Source organism: Centruroides sculpturatus, unplaced genomic scaffold (genome assembly GCF_000671375.1).
Source record: "Centruroides sculpturatus isolate CEXI.00-Female unplaced genomic scaffold, Cexi_2.0 scaffold134, whole genome shotgun sequence".
In the NCBI taxonomy this organism is placed as follows: Eukaryota; Metazoa; Arthropoda; class Arachnida; order Scorpiones; family Buthidae; genus Centruroides; species Centruroides sculpturatus.
This window is the reverse complement of record NW_019384368.1, coordinates 40,133-61,324: the sequence shown is the minus strand read 5'-3', so window position 1 is coordinate 61,324 and position 21,192 is coordinate 40,133. Positions and strand designations below refer to the sequence as shown.

Below are 21,192 nucleotides of genomic sequence, written 5' to 3'. Positions count from 1 at the left end.
TTGAACCGAAAACGTAGATTGGAAAACGTGCTTTGCTACCCTTAAGAGTTCTTAACAATTTTATCAGGAAAATTTTGTAAAAATAATTCTTACATTTAATAATAATTTAAAGAAATATAATAATAAAAACATGCTCTTATACACTTTTGTTATGATGTCATGTGCTGGGTGGTGATGTCACACGTTTCCAATATTGACGTGAGATGCAATAATTTTACTTGTGCTACACATTACTATGTTGAACAGTCTGTTGTGCAAATCCTGTTACTGAAGCCCAGACGTTGACTCATTTTTTTTTTTTTTTTCTGAAGATATACTTGTGTTTTAGTATATGAATCACGCCATATTTCTCTTCAAATCTTTGATCTGTGGCTAATAAAATGCATGCAAATTAATGCAAATTTTTTCTCCTGAATTACAAATATTTAAACAATATCATCTAGCTTTATAAAATGGAATTTTTTAAGTTCTTGTTAGTACTGTTGCTGTTAACTACAATCTTAGATGACTTTAAAATTGTTTTAACAACTTTAATTTATTATAAATGTTTTAAAAAATATTAATTAATTAAGAAATATAATTGTTAAATATTATTGGAGCATAGACTATACACATATTTAAGTAGTAACATCAATAAGTTATGGTTTACTTTAATAAAAATTAAGGATATTTATAATTAAAGATAAGTATTACATAGAATTTATGCATTGCATAATCATAATTAACATTTCTTTGTAGGCTAATTATAAAATTTATAGTACAATGTGTCTATATAATAATGAATGCTACATAAACAATTCTTAGAAAAACTTTTAACTTTGATTAAAATATCTTTCATGCTATTAAACTTTCAGAAATTTTAATAAAATCTGCCTTTTTTTTTTTTTTTAAATGAAAGATGCATCAGTAAATTACATAAATGCATACAAATTTGAAATAATTAATTCAGATCATTAAATGCTATCTACATAAGATTTAAATATTTGCATAAAACTATTTTTTTAGGAAAAAAAATATTAAAATATAAATCAATAATAAAAACATCATTCAAATTTATCATTTCATTAATAAAACTTTCATGTAATTGTTAAATCAATGCTTCATTGCCACTGTTAAATGTATTAATAGTGATATAGGCTTACATATTACATATTAATATATATATAAATCAATCAAATAGTATATGTTATTAAATTCTTGACTTATAATCAAATATTATATGCATAAAATTAAACTAAATTATAAATCTTCAACAAATTTCACAGTTAAAATTATAATTTAAAGTTTAATTAATTTATAATATCATGTTAATTAATGCATAACTTTATTAATGATTTGAATAATATAAAATGTAAAAATATACTTTTAAAATATTATAATTAAGCTATAATTAAAATAAAGAATTTTAGTTTATTAATTTAAAAATAATAATAATAATTAATTTACTTTAATTAAGTATAAAATCACGTTCTAAAATTATTCATCACCACTTGAAAGTAACTAAGTTTGTTTAAGTAAAGAAGAAGAAAAACTTTAAAAAATGGAGCAACAATGCACAATTATTAAATAATATAGATTAATAAAGCGTAAAAAAATAGGAAAAAGAAGAACGGAAATCGGTGGAAAGGAGGAGGAATAAGAAAAATGACAATTGACAAGAAAGTATTTCTGCTGCAGGTAATTTAGGTGAAGCAGATGTTTCTCTCACATCATACGATTACAACGATCCGGACCGTGATTGAAACACGAATAAAAAAAAAAAAAGCGGAGAATAAATGAAGCTCACTCTTACCTTCTCTACCCCAGCCATATAGTAGAAGAGTCTGCCCATGGCAGTGACTCTTAGAGTGCCGCACGTCAGTGCAAAGCGAGTGTAAGTTGGGTATAGGAGCTGACGATCATGTAAATTGCAGTTATGACTTAGTGCGCTTATGTCACGTTAGTTCGTGGCGAAAATTTGGAGGTTATGGCCCGGTTTGTCGTCCACGTGCTCTTATTTGGAACGGTAATTGTTACTGCTAGCGAATTATCGCCCTGTCCGTCTGAATGTGATTGTCAGGGGTTTATTGTAGACTGTAACAACCGAGGATTGAAGTTTGTGCCTCGTTATCTACCAGAAGATGCGAGGAGAATGTAAGTTATTAATTCTTTTAATTAAGTTTATATGTATAATAATTTAAAAATTAACTTTATAAGTTTCTTTTTGATATTAGAATCTTAATCTTTTATTATTTCTTAACGGTCCTGTAACTAGTTTCAAACGTATAACTTCTGTCTGGCATTTATTTTGATTAAAATTTGTGATGCTTCGTTGATAGTTAGACATAATAAGATTGTAAATTGTAATAAAAAAAGTTTAATAAATCTATATTTGGTAAGGAATTTAACTGATTATCTCATAACTCTTCTATATAATGTCACAAAGTTAATGATTGTCACGCAACAATATAATTGTAATTAACTGTATTTTAATATATGAAAATGCATTAAAATTATATATTATAAATTTATAAATATTAAAATATAAAGATAAATATCTGATAACAGCAATAGTTTGAAGTTAGTAACTTTAATGTTTAAGTGCATTCATTTTCTTCTTTATATTTAAAGACTTTGACATTAAATTATTCATTTTTAAAAACTTTATAAGCTATAAATTATATTTAAAATAAATGTTTTAATATTAAAAATTAGCGAAATAAATCTGTTTTAATTCTGTTATTTATTTTACTATTTAAAATTGTAAAGAACAGGATTAAGTAGGTAATTACTAATGACAATTACATTAATGAATTAGACAATTTATGGATTATTATTTGAATATATTTAATATTAAATACATTAAATTCTTTAAAAAAAAATAGTGAAAATATGCAAGAAATTAAAATATTAATTATGAAGTTGGAAGCAATGTGCATATTACTGATTTAAAATAATAAATTGTTAAATTTAATATTAAAATTGCAAGATTTATTGTCATATATAGCTTGCCTGTATGATTTTATGCATTATTCAATTGCTATTAATTGTTAATAAACAAAAGTGGAGAGTGATACAAGGGATCCATTTTTCCACATGTGGCTCCCTAACAGATGGATAGTATCTGGCAGACTAATAGGATTAGGACACAATAAATTACAGATTACGTCAGTAACAACTAACTATGACATATACAAGACGCTTTACAGTCGACTAAATTAAAGTAAAATACACTTTTAAAAACGAAATTTTATTTAGTTAAGCCATTTAGGTAATGATCACGATGAAATTCGAGTAGTTACAGATAATTATGTTGGCACGAAGGGAATAAATTTCTCGAGAATTGTTTAAGAATTTCGCCGTTTAAAATTGTTTTTACGTGCTTGAAATTAATTGAATGCTGTTTAAAAAATGCAATATTTTTTTCAATATTCTTGGATTCAGCTTGGAATTTTTTTTTATAAAGAATAAATTTCGTGTTTTGTATCCTCGAAAAGCTTTTAAAAGTAATCATTGAGCGGAAATCGAGGAAGATAGAAAAGGATTTTGATGAAAGGATCTCGAAGGTCGGAATGTGTATACCCGTTTGTTGCCAAAAAACGAATTTTGAATTGATCCAGGTTGCTTTATAGGCCTTTAAAAAAATCTCGTTGAATCAAAAAAAGGATATTTAAATTGGTTTAAGTTCTCTCCTAAAAGTTTGTAATGGCTACTTCATTGAAAGTTTGATAGTAGTTTAGGAATAGCACAAGATTTCATTAATCCTTTGCAAAAAAAAAAAAGAAAGAAAGAAATGATTTATAGTTAAATTATATCTTTAATTTCATGTTTTTAACATGCAAAATTGTGATTATTTTCATATTTTCCTCTAAAAACACTTTGAATTTACCTCTTCAGAAGATTAAAGTTACCTTAATCTTTTAAAAAATCTTCGTGTTTTAAAGATTAAGGATGCCTTATCCAGCATTTCTAACTATCCATTATCTATCTAAGATTTAAAAAAATTTTGTGTTAAGATGTATAACCCAGTTGAACCCTCACCATAAGTTTCTTTTGTCTCCAATTTAACCTGAAAGCCAACTATCCCAAATGCCCCACCCAAATTCTAACATCTGGGCCCCTTATAATTGCAGAGACTTTCTAACTGATCTTCCTTTCTCTCTTCCAAATTTTAGACACCGTATTAACTCATCTCTACTAGGAAATGAATGTTCACGGTTACATTTTTTTACAGCATTTACCCACTTATATCAAACCGCATCACCCTGTAAAGTCTACTTGACTGCAAAGCAATGCCCTTTCTGGGTTTAAGCCAAGTCTTCATTCAACTTTTTTTTTTAAAAAAAAAGAAAGAAAAATTTACGCCCCATTTCAGCAATTTTTCTATGTTTTGCAGTAAATCGTGCAGATCTCTATATAATAACAACTTTGACTGATGACGAAAGACGTAAATTGAAACGTCACGATTTGACCTAACAATTTTTTGGATGATTTAATTCCCTATAAATAATTTTTTGTCCTATATTTTCTGTCGAAAATATTATCCTGTAAGAATAATTTTTAAAAAATCTTTTCCTTATTCTAAGACAGATATTTTTTTTTCTTGTTTATTTCTATGTTTAAAGGAGAAAATTAAATTTTTGGAAAGTTTTACAACGAAAATTTTTTTTTAGAATTATTAGGAACTATTTGAGAATAGAAAATTTAAAAAATANTATTTTAAAGGAGAAAATTAAATTTTTGGAAAGTTTTACAACGAAAATTTTTTTTTAGAATTATTAGGAACTATTTGAGAATAGAAAATTTAAAAAATATTTAGCGACGTTTTAGTTCAATAAACTAAATTTTTAAGTCGATATTAGAAGAGAAAATTAAATATTTAGAGATTAAAGTAAACACCCTTAACATTTATCGAAAAAGGAACGTTTTAGAACCAAAAACTTAAATTTTCAAGAAACATTTTAAACTTTATATAACAAGAAACACTTTTTCGTTAAATAAACTCTCAACATTTACAAACTCACCATTTGTCAAAAGAAAAAGAAATTTGAATCGAAGATCAAATGTCGTTTATGCAGTTTAAATTCGACATTTAACCTAGTAGAAAACGTGTCCCAAGTCCTGAAATTCGATTGGAAAGAGTCACGAAACATCAAAAAAAATTTTCTCTTTGCCACCCTTTAATATATCTATGTATATTTTTTGACATATTCTTAATTCCGGAGTGTTTTTTTATCGATTTGGTGATGAGCAAACACTTCACACAATATCGATTGTTAGTGTCTGGTAAAGCAATTAAGCTCTGATTGGTCGAAAGATATTTGTTCTTGTGATGTCACAGTATCTAATTGAATTTTTTTGATTAATCGATTATCGACTGATTTTTCGACTTTTTTTTTATTATTAATTATTTTGTTTTTAAATAATATTGCGATTATTAAACAAAGAAAACTTTTATTTTTAATAATTGTTTATAATATTTGATTATTATCTAGGAATATTTTAAGAGAAATATAAACATACTCGAATGTGATTCTATGTTTAAACAGAGTTAACATTGTTGCATGTTGCATCTGATACTGTATAGTGCTCTATTTGAAAACAATTATTGTTAATTATAGTAGATTCATAACAAATTACTCCTTTGAATAATATCTAGGATAATAATAATGCAATTATTGATAAAATACTTTTTTAATGGAACAAAAATCAGGTTATTCGTGTAGAAGAGTTCAACGCACTTAACCATTTTGTTTCTATAAATTTCTATGATTTTTCGTGAAATTAATATAAAAGTACACGAATCTTTTTACATTCTAAACGTGGAATTTTTGAAAAATTGAGAAGAAATTAATCAGTCTTGTTTGAATAACTGAGTTTTTTTAAGCTCCGATGCCGATGATATTATCTATCGTCATCAATTACAGCTTAATTTGTTCATCTAAAAAATCGATATTTATGAATTTTTAATTTGATCCTTCGAAAGAATAATGTTTGAGTTAAAATTTTCGGATTTACAATTACAGAATTAAATATATATTGGTTCTTATGTTAATTTTCTAAGCATTGATGAATTATATAGATTCAGCCTATGCTGATATTGAAGCATAAGTTAACAAATAATTAATGTCAGAACCTATACCGTTACACGACTAACTCAGGATCTATACTGTTAGGTGAGTAATCTGGACGAGAATCTATTAGTAGAATATTCATAATTTAATTTCTTAATTTTTTGGGTTGTTATATTTACTTAATTAAATAAAATTATTATAAAATTTTCCAAATACGTATAAAGTGTATAGAGTTTATAACTGATCCTGCGATCAAGTCTATAATTTTACCTGGTATCCGTATACAGAAGAGATTTTCACTCCACTTCCACTTATTTATCAGAAGATAGGATCGTAACGAAGTAGACTTCTCACGCCCAAACCATAATCAAAATCAATTAGGCGAGCAATAATTACAAGATGCAAGATCAACATTGGAAGCAGAGAAGGCAAACATCATTACTTCTAATGTAATCACCTCATTACATCATTTAACGGTTACATCGCAATTTGATTAATGCCGAAATAATCAAGAAAATTTAAGAGAATATTTTTCAAAATTCTCCTTTTTTTTAGAAATTAGGTCTTTCTCTTTCTACTTTTAGCCAATCCGGATAAAAGACTATACACCTGGGTGTCCGGTCGTGAGGGGTCAAAGTTCATCATTCGTCTTCTGTTCTTGTTTTTTTCTCTATCTCTAATTCGCTTGAAATATTTACTTCTTATGATAAAAAAAAGTCAAGTAATGTTTAATATCTTAAATAAAATTACTCATAACTTTATTCAAAAAATAAAACAAAGACAAAAAGTTCTTGATCATTCTTCATTGATTGCTACACCAAACATGACATTTAAAAATATAAATTTCAAGATTTTAAGGATAAAATTTAATCTAAATCCTATTTTTGTAGATGATTTAAACATTTATTGTTGTAACGTAACCGCTTAGACCTACTTATTACCGTAACTGATTCTAAAAATAGTTTTTCCCATTTTTCTCTTAGCTTTCTGCTTGAACTTTGTCTTAAATTTAAACGCAATCTACCTCATAATATATACATTTTGCTTCAAGCAATAAAGTAATTAGGTGTTAAATGAGTAATTAGGAAAATCCGAATAGTATAAATCTACTTATAATGTTTCAAAGATATCCCGGAGTGATGCTGATGAGATATCAAAGGCATCACTGTTCAAATAAGAATCTTAATTTAAGGTAAGTTATTATGTCAAACCGGAACCAAACGAGAGCAATGGCATTCTCGATACCTAATAAAATCAATGATGTATGAGGGTACGGCTGTATTTCTGCTCGTTGAAACACAACATAACCCTATTTTCCTCTCCAAGTCTGGATATTGGTCCTTGAAACGGTTTGTAAGATATTTTTAATAAAAGCAGGACTTTCCTACCAATGACCTTGTGATAAAATGGCTTAGAGGGAAGCACCTTTGCTACCTACAGCTTTAGAAGATTCGAACTGTCAGCCCCAACAATACTACCCATTGTTAACGTAAATGAGAAAACACGAAATGTCTACAAAACTAATATTACTTTTGTACAGAATGATTTACGTTGCTATGGGTACAGGACATTACAGACTTGGCGACGGTCGGACGTAATTGAGCGGATTGTCATTTATCGTCTACTGTCCCATTATTGGGTACCACCCCCGTACACAGTTTCGCATTACTTCAGATTAAAATGGGAGTTATCTATATATATATATATATTTTTTTCTTTCCTAGAATCTCTATTAGAATATGAAGAAGTGGTTTACAGTTCTAGACTTAGCATAATTCTATATCTACAAGATTTGTTTAATAAAGTATGACTCAGTGGGTGTGCCAGCTATTGAACCGGTTAAAGCACGACGTCGTCTTCATAATCCTTTGAAATATTGATCAAAACCGATGCTTAATTTCTGAAAACCATTTAACGTCCACTCTCAAAATGCTGTAGATTATGTTTAACGTGAATTACTACACCTAAAACTTGTCTTTACTCTTGCAGGAATGAAGATTATTATGTTTAGTATCTGCTCCAACAATGAATAAAATCTGTTATGATCGAAACACTATTCCTAACCACAATCTCACTCTAATAGAAATGAAGATTATTGTGGTGGTTTTGATAATTACTTACTACAACAAACCGCAATTGTTATTGTTCTACTCTCGATCAATGGCTAAAACTATGGTATTTCCAAACTCCAATTATAATGCTCAATTAGGCGTGAAATTGTTGCAGTTAAAAAACTTTACTCAAAAACTTCTCTTTAACTGAAAGTTATTACGGAACTGCTCTGCAGAAATAAAAGTTGCATGATTAAGAATGGTTTTAACTATTAGATTCACTATATTTATAAGTTAACACAGATCATATCTTATGAAATTCGTATGCTCACTACTTAACTGCAGATAATATCACTTTTTATGGAAAACCCGTAGATTATTTATTGTATAATACTTAAAATAATAAATATTTGTTATATTTTGGCTCCAGTATCAAAACTGAATAAATTTCAAAAGAAAACAAGGTAAGGCTCGTTACAAATCTTAAGGTCTTACCAGAGGCGTAACTAGGTGGAAGCAGATGAATACAATAGAGCTAACCCTTTAACCCCTTAGTCCCTATCTTGAATAATAACTTTCAAAATTATTCAAATAAAAAATTTAAATTATCAAATTAGTCGTTTCCGCAATTTGATATATTTTAAACTATTTATATTTTTCCTTAAGCGATCTTCCATTATAAAAAATGATTAATGTTATCAGATAGTCGAACTTCAAAGTTAACCAACAATTTAAATGTAATATACGACTTCATTAACTTAATATCCGAACATAAGAACACGTTTACTATTTAGAAACGATAAGAAGCAATTGTGTAATATGTTTTTGACATTAGTCATTGTACTAGAGGCGATAGATGATTGCTTCGGTGGACATTGCAACTTGATCTATCAGAAAACATCTCGTGCCACAACTCAATAATGATACAAAAACTACAAAAACAAGATTTTATTTTGGATACAAAATTTACTTATTAAATAATAATAATAATAATACACTTTGTTAACTTCAAAAACTAAACGAGAAAAATGGTCTTTTGTTCTAAGAATTGAATTTTTTTTCTTTATTTATTTTTATTCAACTTGAAATAGCTTCGGGCAGATTTTTATCTATCGAGGAAGAACTCGGTTTATTGTACAAGTTTTTATTAGTACTGTAATACAATTTGATGAAAACCAAATATTTACTTTTGTTAATAACTTTCCCTAGTATCCAATTATTAGAATTAATGTACATGTGAATGTATTTACGTAATAATTTTTTTTCTATTTTATTTAAAATAAAATGTAATATTTTAAAAATATTTTTATAAAAACATTTTTACGTTCTATTTTCAGAAATTTGGAAGGAAACAACATAACAGTTATAAAAGAAAATGACTTTCAGGGATTGAAACACTTACAAATATTGTAAGTAGAACGTGTTTTCTTTATCTTCTGATGCTTTTTTTTTAATGGTATAACCCTCTAAACTATTTATTCCAATGCACAAAAGTGGGTTGAGTTCATCTTCCACCAGAAAAAAAAATATCAGGGTTGTTCCGCTAAGCATCCGTAGCACGTATCTCCATTACAATAGCAGTAAATTGGAAGCAGTGACAGGTGTGTGCCATGACAGAGTTGGGCGCCGTAGGGTACCAAACACTGTATACCTGTTCCCAGCAGGTGATCTGGTCTCGGAATGAGTGTTGAAGTCTTTATCAAAAGCTAGAGTCAAATAGCATAAAGGCATGAGTGATTTTGGCATCTGATTTGTCAGCGGGTTATTTCAATCTTTGTGCAATCTTCTCTTAGTACGAAAAATTTGAAGCACCTCATACATTTGCATCGTGCATCAGTCCATCAGTCCATCAGAGACTCACAATCGGGATTCACTATCGAAATACTTATTGAAATGGAAATAGAAAGTAAATATTAGTTTCTTTCTATGAATTTAATCCGTTTTTATATAAATTTTACGCATCTTTCGATTATATCTTCAGAAAAATTGATAATTTTCCTGCAGATGTTAATACTCTATGCTTCAGAAGAAATATATCTGTAATCGGCTCGTTGTAAATGATGTGCAGTACATGATAAAAATTTCAGTAGGAATTCTACCGTAATCAAAATTTCATTAAAATTTTTCACTTTATTTACTACTTAAGAGGCTTTTCTCATAAAGAAACGTCTTCCGTACGCATTCTGAATTTCGGATTAAATGAACTCTATTGATAGGAGCATAAGGTCGTAACTCTTCATAGAAAGGCAGTAATCATTCAAAAGTCTAATAAGAAGGGCTCACAGGGGTATAATTAGATTAGGAATCGGCTTATTGGGAAGACAATGTTCGTTTTGTAGAAGAGCAATAGTGGTGATGTACTGAATTATGCAAGATATTGAACCGCTACAGGGAGAACATTCGGGCTAATTCTCTACAAATAAATAATAAATTCTACCCTTTATTTATACATTAATTCTATTGCAATATTTATTCTCGGCTTGCATAAAAAAGGATGCAGTTTGACTCCATACAAATTTGATAAAAGAAGTGCTGCACGAAGTTTTGAAATATATATAAAGGCTGAATTGATGGAGAAATTTATGTTCTTTCTGTCAAAAAAGCAAATTTTTTAAAAATGAAAAATCTCTTGAAAATGAATGAAGAAGAATGACGATACTTAAGCTTTAAACATATTTTTTATATTCAGAAAAAAAANATAATAATTAATTTACTTTAATTAAGTATAAAGTCACGTTCTAAAATTATTCATCACCACTTGAAAGTAACTAAGTTTGTTTAAGTAAAGAAGAAGAAAAACTTTAAAAAATGGAGCAACAATGCACAATTATTAAATAATATAGATTAATAAAGCGTAAAAAAATAGGAAAAAGAAGAACGGAAATCGGTGGAAAGGAGGAGGAATAAGAAAAATGACAATTGACAAGAAAGTATTTCTGCTGCAGGTAATTTAGGTGAAGCAGATGTTTCTCTCACATCATACGATTACAACGATCCGGACCGTGATTGAAACACGAATAAAAAAAAAAAAAGCGGAGAATAAATGAAGCTCACTCTTACCTTCTCTACCCCAGCCATATAGTAGAAGAGTCTGCCCATGGCAGTGACTCTTAGAGTGCCGCACGTCAGTGCAAAGCGAGTGTAAGTTGGGTATAGGAGCTGACGATCATGTAAATTGCAGTTATGACTTAGTGCGCTTATGTCACGTTAGTTCGTGGCGAAAATTTGGAGGTTATGGCCCGGTTTGTCGTCCACGTGCTCTTATTTGGAACGGTAATTGTTACTGCTAGCGAATTATCGCCCTGTCCGTCTGAATGTGATTGTCAGGGGTTTATTGTAGACTGTAACAACCGAGGATTGAAGTTTGTGCCTCGTTATCTACCAGAAGATGCGAGGAGAATGTAAGTTATTAATTCTTTTAATTAAGTTTATATGTATAATAATTTAAAAATTAACTTTATAAGTTTCTTTTTGATATTAGAATCTTAATCTTTTATTATTTCTTAACGGTCCTGTAACTAGTTTCAAACGTATAACTTCTGTCTGGCATTTATTTTGATTAAAATTTGTGATGCTTCGTTGATAGTTAGACATAATAAGATTGTAAATTGTAATAAAAAAAGTTTAATAAATCTATATTTGGTAAGGAATTTAACTGATTATCTCATAACTCTTCTATATAATGTCACAAAGTTAATGATTGTCACGCAACAATATAATTGTAATTAACTGTATTTTAATATATGAAAATGCATTAAAATTATATATTATAAATTTATAAATATTAAAATATAAAGATAAATATCTGATAACAGCAATAGTTTGAAGTTAGTAACTTTAATGTTTAAGTGCATTCATTTTCTTCTTTATATTTAAAGACTTTGACATTAAATTATTCATTTTTAAAAACTTTATAAGCTATAAATTATATTTAAAATAAATGTTTTAATATTAAAAATTAGCGAAATAAATCTGTTTTAATTCTGTTATTTATTTTACTATTTAAAATTGTAAAGAACAGGATTAAGTAGGTAATTACTAATGACAATTACATTAATGAATTAGACAATTTATGGATTATTATTTGAATATATTTAATATTAAATACATTAAATTCTTTAAAAAAAAATAGTGAAAATATGCAAGAAATTAAAATATTAATTATGAAGTTGGAAGCAATGTGCATATTACTGATTTAAAATAATAAATTGTTAAATTTAATATTAAAATTGCAAGATTTATTGTCATATATAGCTTGCCTGTATGATTTTATGCATTATTCAATTGCTATTAATTGTTAATAAACAAAAGTGGAGAGTGATACAAGGGATCCATTTTTCCACATGTGGCTCCCTAACAGATGGATAGTATCTGGCAGACTAATAGGATTAGGACACAATAAATTACAGATTACGTCAGTAACAACTAACTATGACATATACAAGACGCTTTACAGTCGACTAAATTAAAGTAAAATACACTTTTAAAAACGAAATTTTATTTAGTTAAGCCATTTAGGTAATGATCACGATGAAATTCGAGTAGTTACAGATAATTATGTTGGCACGAAGGGAATAAATTTCTCGAGAATTGTTTAAGAATTTCGCCGTTTAAAATTGTTTTTACGTGCTTGAAATTAATTGAATGCTGTTTAAAAAATGCAATATTTTTTTCAATATTCTTGGATTCAGCTTGGAATTTTTTTTTATAAAGAATAAATTTCGTGTTTTGTATCCTCGAAAAGCTTTTAAAAGTAATCATTGAGCGGAAATCGAGGAAGATAGAAAAGGATTTTGATGAAAGGATCTCGAAGGTCGGAATGTGTATACCCGTTTGTTGCCAAAAAACGAATTTTGAATTGATCCAGGTTGCTTTATAGGCCTTTAAAAAAATCTCGTTGAATCAAAAAAAGGATATTTAAATTGGTTTAAGTTCTCTCCTAAAAGTTTGTAATGGCTACTTCATTGAAAGTTTGATAGTAGTTTAGGAATAGCACAAGATTTCATTAATCCTTTGCAAAAAAAAAAAAGAAAGAAAGAAATGATTTATAGTTAAATTATATCTTTAATTTCATGTTTTTAACATTCAAAATTGTGATTATTTTCATATTTTCCTCTAAAAACACTTTGAATTTACCTCTTCAGAAGATTAAAGTTACCTTAATCTTTTAAAAAATCTTCGTGTTTTAAAGATTAAGGATGCCTTATCCAGCATTTATAACTATCCATTATCTATCTAAGATTTAAAAAAATTTTGTGTTAAGATGTATAACCCAGTTGAACCCTCATCATAAGTTTCTTTTGTCTCCAATTTAACCTGAAAGCCAACTATCCCAAATGCCCCACCCAAATTCTAACATCTGGGCCCCTTATAATTGCAGAGACTTTCTAACTGATCTTCCTTTCTCTCTTCCAAATTTTAGACACCGTATTAACTCATCTCTACTAGGAAATGAATGTTCACGGTTACATTTTTTTACAGCATTTACCCACTTATATCAAACCGCATCACCCTGTAAAGTCTACTTGACTGCAAAGCAATGCCCTTTCTGGGTTTAAGCCAAGTCTTCATTCAACTTTTTTTTTTAAAAAAAAAGAAAGAAAAATTTACGCCCCATTTCAGCAATTTTTCTATGTTTTGCAGTAAATCGTGCAGATCTCTATATAATAACAACTTTGACTGATGACGAAAGACGTAAATTGAAACGTCACGATTTGACCTAACAATTTTTTGGATGATTTAATTCCCTATAAATAATTTTTTGTCCTATATTTTCTGTCGAAAATATTATCCTGTAAGAATAATTTTTAAAAAATCTTTTCCTTATTCTAAGACAGATATTTTTTTTTCTTGTTTATTTCTATGTTTAAAGGAGAAAATTTATTATCGTAACGAGATTCTCTGTCCCTATTCTGTTCTTACTTTTCAATAAGTTATTATTGTTCAATGTAAAGAGTTGTGTTACGAGAAATAAATTTAACGTATAGGAAAACATTATTATTATTATAAATGCAGGTTTTTATATTTTATTTTCCTTTCCAGGACTATTAAAAACTGTCAGCAAAACTGCTTATGCATACTATCGAAAGTCTACAAAAAACTAAGAAATTTTATAGATTCTTTTAAGGAAATTAAAAATTTTTAAAGAAATTTTTGGAATATCAATACATTTTTAGATGGTTTTTTTTAAGATTTTAAAGAAACTTAGAACCGCTTTAAACGTTAAATTAAGAAATTTTTTAGAGTTATTTTAAAGGAGAAAATTAAATTTTTGGAAAGTTTTACAACGAAAATTTTTTTTTAGAATTATTAGGAACTATTTGAGAATAGAAAATTTAAAAAATATTTAGCGACGTTTTAGTTCAATAAACTAAATTTTTAAGTCGATATTAGAAGAGAAAATTAAATATTTAGAGATTAAAGTAAACACCCTTAACATTTATCGAAAAAGGAACGTTTTAGAACCAAAAACTTAAATTTTCAAGAAACATTTTAAACTTTATATAACAAGAAACACTTTTTCGTTAAATAAACTCTCAACATTTACAAACTCACCATTTGTCAAAAGAAAAAGAAATTTGAATCGAAGATCAAATGTCGTTTATGCAGTTTAAATTCGACATTTAACCTAGTAGAAAACGTGTCCCAAGTCCTGAAATTCGATTGGAAAGAGTCACGAAACATCAAAAAAAATTTTCTCTTTGCCACCCTTTAATATATCTATGTATATTTTTTGACATATTCTTAATTCCGGAGTGTTTTTTTATCGATTTGGTGATGAGCAAACACTTCACACAATATCGATTGTTAGTGTCTGGTAAAGCAATTAAGCTCTGATTGGTCGAAAGATATTTGTTCTTGTGATGTCACAGTATCTAATTGAATTTTTTTGATTAATCGATTATCGACTGATTTTTCGACTTTTTTTTTATTATTAATTATTTTGTTTTTAAATAATATTGCGATTATTAAACAAAGAAAACTTTTATTTTTAATAATTGTTTATAATATTTGATTATTATCTAGGAATATTTTAAGAGAAATATAAACATACTCGAATGTGATTCTATGTTTAAACAGAGTTAACATTGTTGCATGTTGCATCTGATACTGTATAGTGCTCTATTTGAAAACAATTATTGTTAATTATAGTAGATTCATAACAAATTACTCCTTTGAATAATATCTAGGATAATAATAATGCAATTATTGATAAAATACTTTTTTAATGGAACAAAAATCAGGTTATTCGTGTAGAAGAGTTCAACGCACTTAACCATTTTGTTTCTATAAATTTCTATGATTTTTCGTGAAATTAATATAAAAGTACACGAATCTTTTTACATTCTAAACGTGGAATTTTTGAAAAATTGAGAAGAAATTAATCAGTCTTGTTTGAATAACTGAGTTTTTTTAAGCTCCGATGCCGATGATATTATCTATCGTCATCAATTACAGCTTAATTTGTTCATCTAAAAAATCGATATTTATGAATTTTTAATTTGATCCTTCGAAAGAATAATGTTTGAGTTAAAATTTTCGGATTTACAATTACAGAATTAAATATATATTGGTTCTTATGTTAATTTTCTAAGCATTGATGAATTATATAGATTCAGCCTATGCTGATATTGAAGCATAAGTTAACAAATAATTAATGTCAGAACCTATACCGTTACACGACTAACTCAGGATCTATACTGTTAGGTGAGTAATCTGGACGAGAATCTATTAGTAGAATATTCATAATTTAATTTCTTAATTTTTTGGGTTGTTATATTTACTTAATTAAATAAAATTATTATAAAATTTTCCAAATACGTATAAAGTGTATAGAGTTTATAACTGATCCTGCGATCAAGTCTATAATTTTACCTGGTATCCGTATACAGAAGAGATTTTCACTCCACTTCCACTTATTTATCAGAAGATAGGATCGTAACGAAGTAGACTTCTCACGCCCAAACCATAATCAAAATCAATTAGGCGAGCAATAATTACAAGATGCAAGATCAACATTGGAAGCAGAGAAGGCAAACATCATTACTTCTAATGTAATCACCTCATTACATCATTTAACGGTTACATCGCAATTTGATTAATGCCGAAATAATCAAGAAAATTTAAGAGAATATTTTTCAAAATTCTCCTTTTTTTTAGAAATTAGGTCTTTCTCTTTCTACTTTTAGCCAATCCGGATAAAAGACTATACACCTGGGTGTCCGGTCGTGAGGGGTCAAAGTTCATCATTCGTCTTCTGTTCTTGTTTTTTTCTCTATCTCTAATTCGCTTGAAATATTTACTTCTTATGATAAAAAAAAAAGTCAAGTAATGTTTAATATCTTAAATAAAATTACTCATAACTTTATTCAAAAAATAAAACAAAGACAAAAAGTTCTTGATCATTCTTCATTGATTGCTACACCAAACATGACATTTTAAAAATATAAATTTCAAGATTTTAAGGATAAAATTTAATCTAAATCCTATTTTTGTAGATGATTTAAACATTTATTGTTGTAACGTAACCGCTTAGACCTACTTATTACCGTAACTGATTCTAAAAATAGTTTTTCCCATTTTTCTCTTAGCTTTCTGCTTGAACTTTGTCTTAAATTTAAACGCAATCTACCTCATAATATATACATTTTGCTTCAAGCAATAAAGTAATTAGGTGTTAAATGAGTAATTAGGAAAATCCGAATAGTATAAATCTACTTATAATGTTTCAAAGATATCCCGGAGTGATGCTGATGAGATATCAAAGGCATCACTGTTCAAATAAGAATCTTAATTTAAGGTAAGTTATTATGTCAAACCGGAACCAAACGAGAGCAATGGCATTCTCGATACCTAATAAAATCAATGATGTATGAGGGTACGGCTGTATTTCTGCTCGTTGAAACACAACATAACCCTATTTTCCTCTCCAAGTCTGGATATTGGTCCTTGAAACGGTTTGTAAGATATTTTTAATAAAAGCAGGACTTTCCTACCAATGACCTTGTGATAAAATGGCTTAGAGGGAAGCACCTTTGCTACCTACAGCTTTAGAAGATTCGAACTGTCAGCCCCAACAATACTACCCATTGTTAACGTAAATGAGAAAACACGAAATGTCTACAAAACTAATATTACTTTTGTACAGAATGATTTACGTTGCTATGGGTACAGGACATTACAGACTTGGCGACGGTCGGACGTAATTGAGCGGATTGTCATTTATCGTCTACTGTCCCATTATTGGGTACCACCCCCGTACACAGTTTCGCATTACTTCAGATTAAAATGGGAGTTATCTATATATATATATATATTTTTTTCTTTCCTAGAATCTCTATTAGAATATGAAGAAGTGGTTTACAGTTCTAGACTTAGCATAATTCTATATCTACAAGATTTGTTTAATAAAGTATGACTCAGTGGGTGTGCCAGCTATTGAACCGGTTAAAGCACGACGTCGTCTTCATAATCCTTTGAAATATTGATCAAAACCGATGCTTAATTTCTGAAAACCATTTAACGTCCACTCTCAAAATGCTGTAGATTATGTTTAACGTGAATTACTACACCTAAAACTTGTCTTTACTCTTGCAGGAATGAAGATTATTATGTTTAGTATCTGCTCCAACAATGAATAAAATCTGTTATGATCGAAACACTATTCCTAACCACAATCTCACTCTAATAGAAATGAAGATTATTGTGGTGGTTTTGATAATTACTTACTACAACAAACCGCAATTGTTATTGTTCTACTCTCGATCAATGGCTAAAACTATGGTATTTCCAAACTCCAATTATAATGCTCAATTAGGCGTGAAATTGTTGCAGTTAAAAAACTTTACTCAAAAACTTCTCTTTAACTGAAAGTTATTACGGAACTGCTCTGCAGAAATAAAAGTTGCATGATTAAGAATGGTTTTAACTATTAGATTCACTATATTTATAAGTTAACACAGATCATATCTTATGAAATTCGTATGCTCACTACTTAACTGCAGATAATATCACTTTTTATGGAAAACCCGTAGATTATTTATTGTATAATACTTAAAATAATAAATATTTGTTATATTTTGGCTCCAGTATCAAAACTGAATAAATTTCTAAAGAAAACAAGGTAAGGCTCGTTACAAATCTTAAGGTCTTACCAGAGGCGTAACTAGGTGGAAGCAGATGAATACAATAGAGCTAACCCTTTAACCCCTTAGTCCCTATCTTGAATAATAACTTTCAAAATTATTCAAATAAAAAATTTAAATTATCAAATTAGTCGTTTCCGCAATTTGATATATTTTAAACTATTTATATTTTTCCTTAAGCGATCTTCCATTATAAAAAATGATTAATGTTATCAGATAGTCGAACTTCAAAGTTAACCAACGATTTAAATGTAATATACGACTTCATTAACTTAATATCCGAACATAAGAACACGTTTACTATTTAGAAACGATAAGAAGCAATTGTGTAATATGTTTTTGACATTAGTCATTGTACTAGAGGCGATAGATGATTGCTTCGGTGGACATTGCAACTTGATCTATCAGAAAACATCTCGTGCCACAACTCAATAATGATACAAAAACTACAAAAACAAGATTTTATTTTGGATACAAAATTTACTTATTAAATAATAATAATAATAATACACTTTGCTAACTTCAAAAACTAAACGAGAAAAATGGTCTTTTGTTCTAAGAATTGAATTTTTTTTCTTTATTTATTTTTATTCAACTTGAAATAGCTTCGGGCAGATTTTTATCTATCGAGGAAGAACTCGGTTTATTGTACAAGTTTTTATTAGTACTGTAATACAATTTGATGAAAACCAAATATTTACTTTTGTTAATAACTTTCCCTAGTATCCAATTATTAGAATTAATGTACATGTGAATGTATTTACGTAATAATTTTTTTTCTATTTTATTTAAAATAAAATGTAATATTTTAAAAATATTTTTATAAAAACATTTTTACGTTCTATTTTCAGAAATTTGGAAGGAAACAACATAACAGTTATAAAAGAAAATGACTTTCAGGGATTGAAACACTTACAAATATTGTAAGTAGAACGTGTTTTCTTTATCTTCTGATGCTTTTTTTTTAATGGTATAACCCTCTAAACTATTTATTCCAATGCACAAAAGTGGGTTGAGTTCATCTTCCACCAGAAAAAAAAATATCAGGGTTGTTCCGCTAAGCATCCGTAGCACGTATCTCCATTACAATAGCAGTAAATTGGAAGCAGTGACAGGTGTGTGCCATGACAGAGTTGGGCGCCGTAGGGTACCAAACACTGTATACCTGTTCCCAGCAGGTGATCTGGTCTCGGAATGAGTGTTGAAGTCTTTATCAAAAGCTAGAGTCAAATAGCATAAAGGCATGAGTGATTTTGGCATCTGATTTGTCAGCGGGTTATTTCAATCTTTGTGCAATCTTCTCTTAGTACGAAAAATTTGAAGCACCTCATACATTTGCATCGTGCATCAGTCCATCAGTCCATCAGAGACTCACAATCGGGATTCACTATCGAAATACTTATTGAAATGGAAATAGAAAGTAAATATTAGTTTCTTTCTATGAATTTAATCCGTTTTTATATAAATTTTACGCATCTTTCGATTATATCTTCAGAAAAATTGATAATTTTCCTGCAGATGTTAATACTCTATGCTTCAAAAGAAATATATCTGTAATCGGCTCGTTGTAAATGATGTGCAGTACATGATAAAAATTTCAGTAGGAATTCTACCGTAATCAAAATTTCATTAAAATTTTTCACTTTATTTACTACTTAAGAGGCTTTTCTCATAAAGAAACGTCTTCCGTACGCATTCTGAATTTCGGATTAAATGAACTCTATTGATAGGAGCATAAGGTCGTAACTCTTCATAGAAAGGCAGTAATCATTCAAAAGTCTAATAAGAAGGGCTCACAGGGGTATAATTAGATTAGGAATCGGCTTATTGGGAAGACAATGTTCGTTTTGTAGAAGAGCAATAGTGGTGATGTACTGAATTATGCAAGATATTGAACCGCTACAGGGAGAACATTCGGGCTAATTCTCTACAAATAAATAATAAATTCTACCCTTTATTTATACATTAATTCTATTGCAATATTTATTCTCGGCTTGCATAAAAAAGGATGCAGTTTGACTCCATACAAATTTGATAAAAGAAGTGCTGCACGAAGTTTTGAAATATATATAAAGGCTGAATTGATGGAGAAATTTATGTTCTTTCTGTCAAAAAAGCAAATTTTTTAAAAATGAAAAATCTCTTGAAAATGAATGAAGAAGAATGACGATACTTAAGCTTTAAACGTATTTTTTATATTCAGAAAAAAAAATTAATTTAAATATTAAATTTAATTTTTAAACATCTTATGACTTAACTTTATGTAACTTTTAATAGAATTTTTAATGTTATAAAAAATATATAATATATTTTTATCATCATTTTCTCGAGTAGAATAATTTATTCTCTTAGTCTTTTATTTTTTTTCCTTTTTTTTTTTTCATCCTTCTTCTCCGTTTACAATAGCATCTTTGTACATCTTTTTCTACTAGAATTTTCTTTATTTTAACTGTTCGGTTTCAAAATAATAATTTCTATTTTTATATTCATTTTATTTATTCAATTTCTTTTATGTATTATTCTAAAAAAATTCATATATATATATATATTTTTCTATCTTTCGACACAATGTATTATCTGCTTTTATATACAATACATTATTTCTTATTCACTTACAAAACTTTAAAAATTTTTATTGAATTTTTTTTAATATGATTTAAAGCTTTTTATGAATAAAAGAATTAATTTTAAAATAAAATTCTTTTTTTTCTACATTGCTGTAAGCTTTATCTTATTAACAAATTCTACTAAAGAAACTAATTAATGAGAGCATTTTATATATACATTTTTTTGACTTTTATTTTTAAAAAAAACTTATTTTTTTAAAATAGTTTAATATAAAAATTTAAATTTAAAATTTGGTGAGTGAATCAGAGCAACAGCCTATTTAATATAAAAGCTTTTAAATGTATTAATAATGTTCGTGTTATAATGCTGATTGAA

The 21,192-nt window shown here is 28.0% G+C and overlaps 2 protein-coding genes across 2 annotated transcripts in view; both read left to right on the top strand.

The window, feature by feature from the left end:
* Window positions 1–1,657: 1,657 nt before the first annotated feature.
* LOC111613015 (slit homolog 2 protein-like) lies at window positions 1,658–9,906 on the top strand. The gene is made up of 2 exons (XM_023354316.1): window positions 1,658–2,133; window positions 9,442–9,906. Exons 1-2 carry the CDS (start codon window positions 1,967–1,969, stop codon window positions 9,515–9,517), a joined length of 243 nt encoding a protein of 80 aa, XP_023210084.1. The 5' UTR covers window positions 1,658–1,966; the 3' UTR covers window positions 9,518–9,906.
* A 1,125-nt stretch (window positions 9,907–11,031) lies between these two features.
* LOC111613324 (protein slit-like) overlaps window positions 11,032–21,192 on the top strand; it is a 37,381-nt gene continuing 27,220 nt past the window's right edge. The window contains exons 1-2 of the mRNA XM_023354678.1: window positions 11,032–11,505; window positions 19,101–19,172. Of these exons, the coding sequence (XP_023210446.1) occupies window positions 11,339–11,505; window positions 19,101–19,172 (239 nt within the window). The 5' untranslated portion in view covers window positions 11,032–11,338. The remainder of the gene's footprint in view (window positions 11,506–19,100; window positions 19,173–21,192) is intronic.

Excerpts from the sequence above, each read along its gene's own strand:
- LOC111613015 (XM_023354316.1), top strand. The coding sequence starts at position 1,967 with ATGGCCCGGTTTGTCGTCCACGTGCTCTTATTTGGAACGGTAATTGTT. Across the intron at positions 2,134-9,441 it reads CCAGAAGATGCGAGGAGAAT|AAATTTGGAAGGAAACAACA; the intron begins GTAAGTTATTAA and ends TTCTATTTTCAG.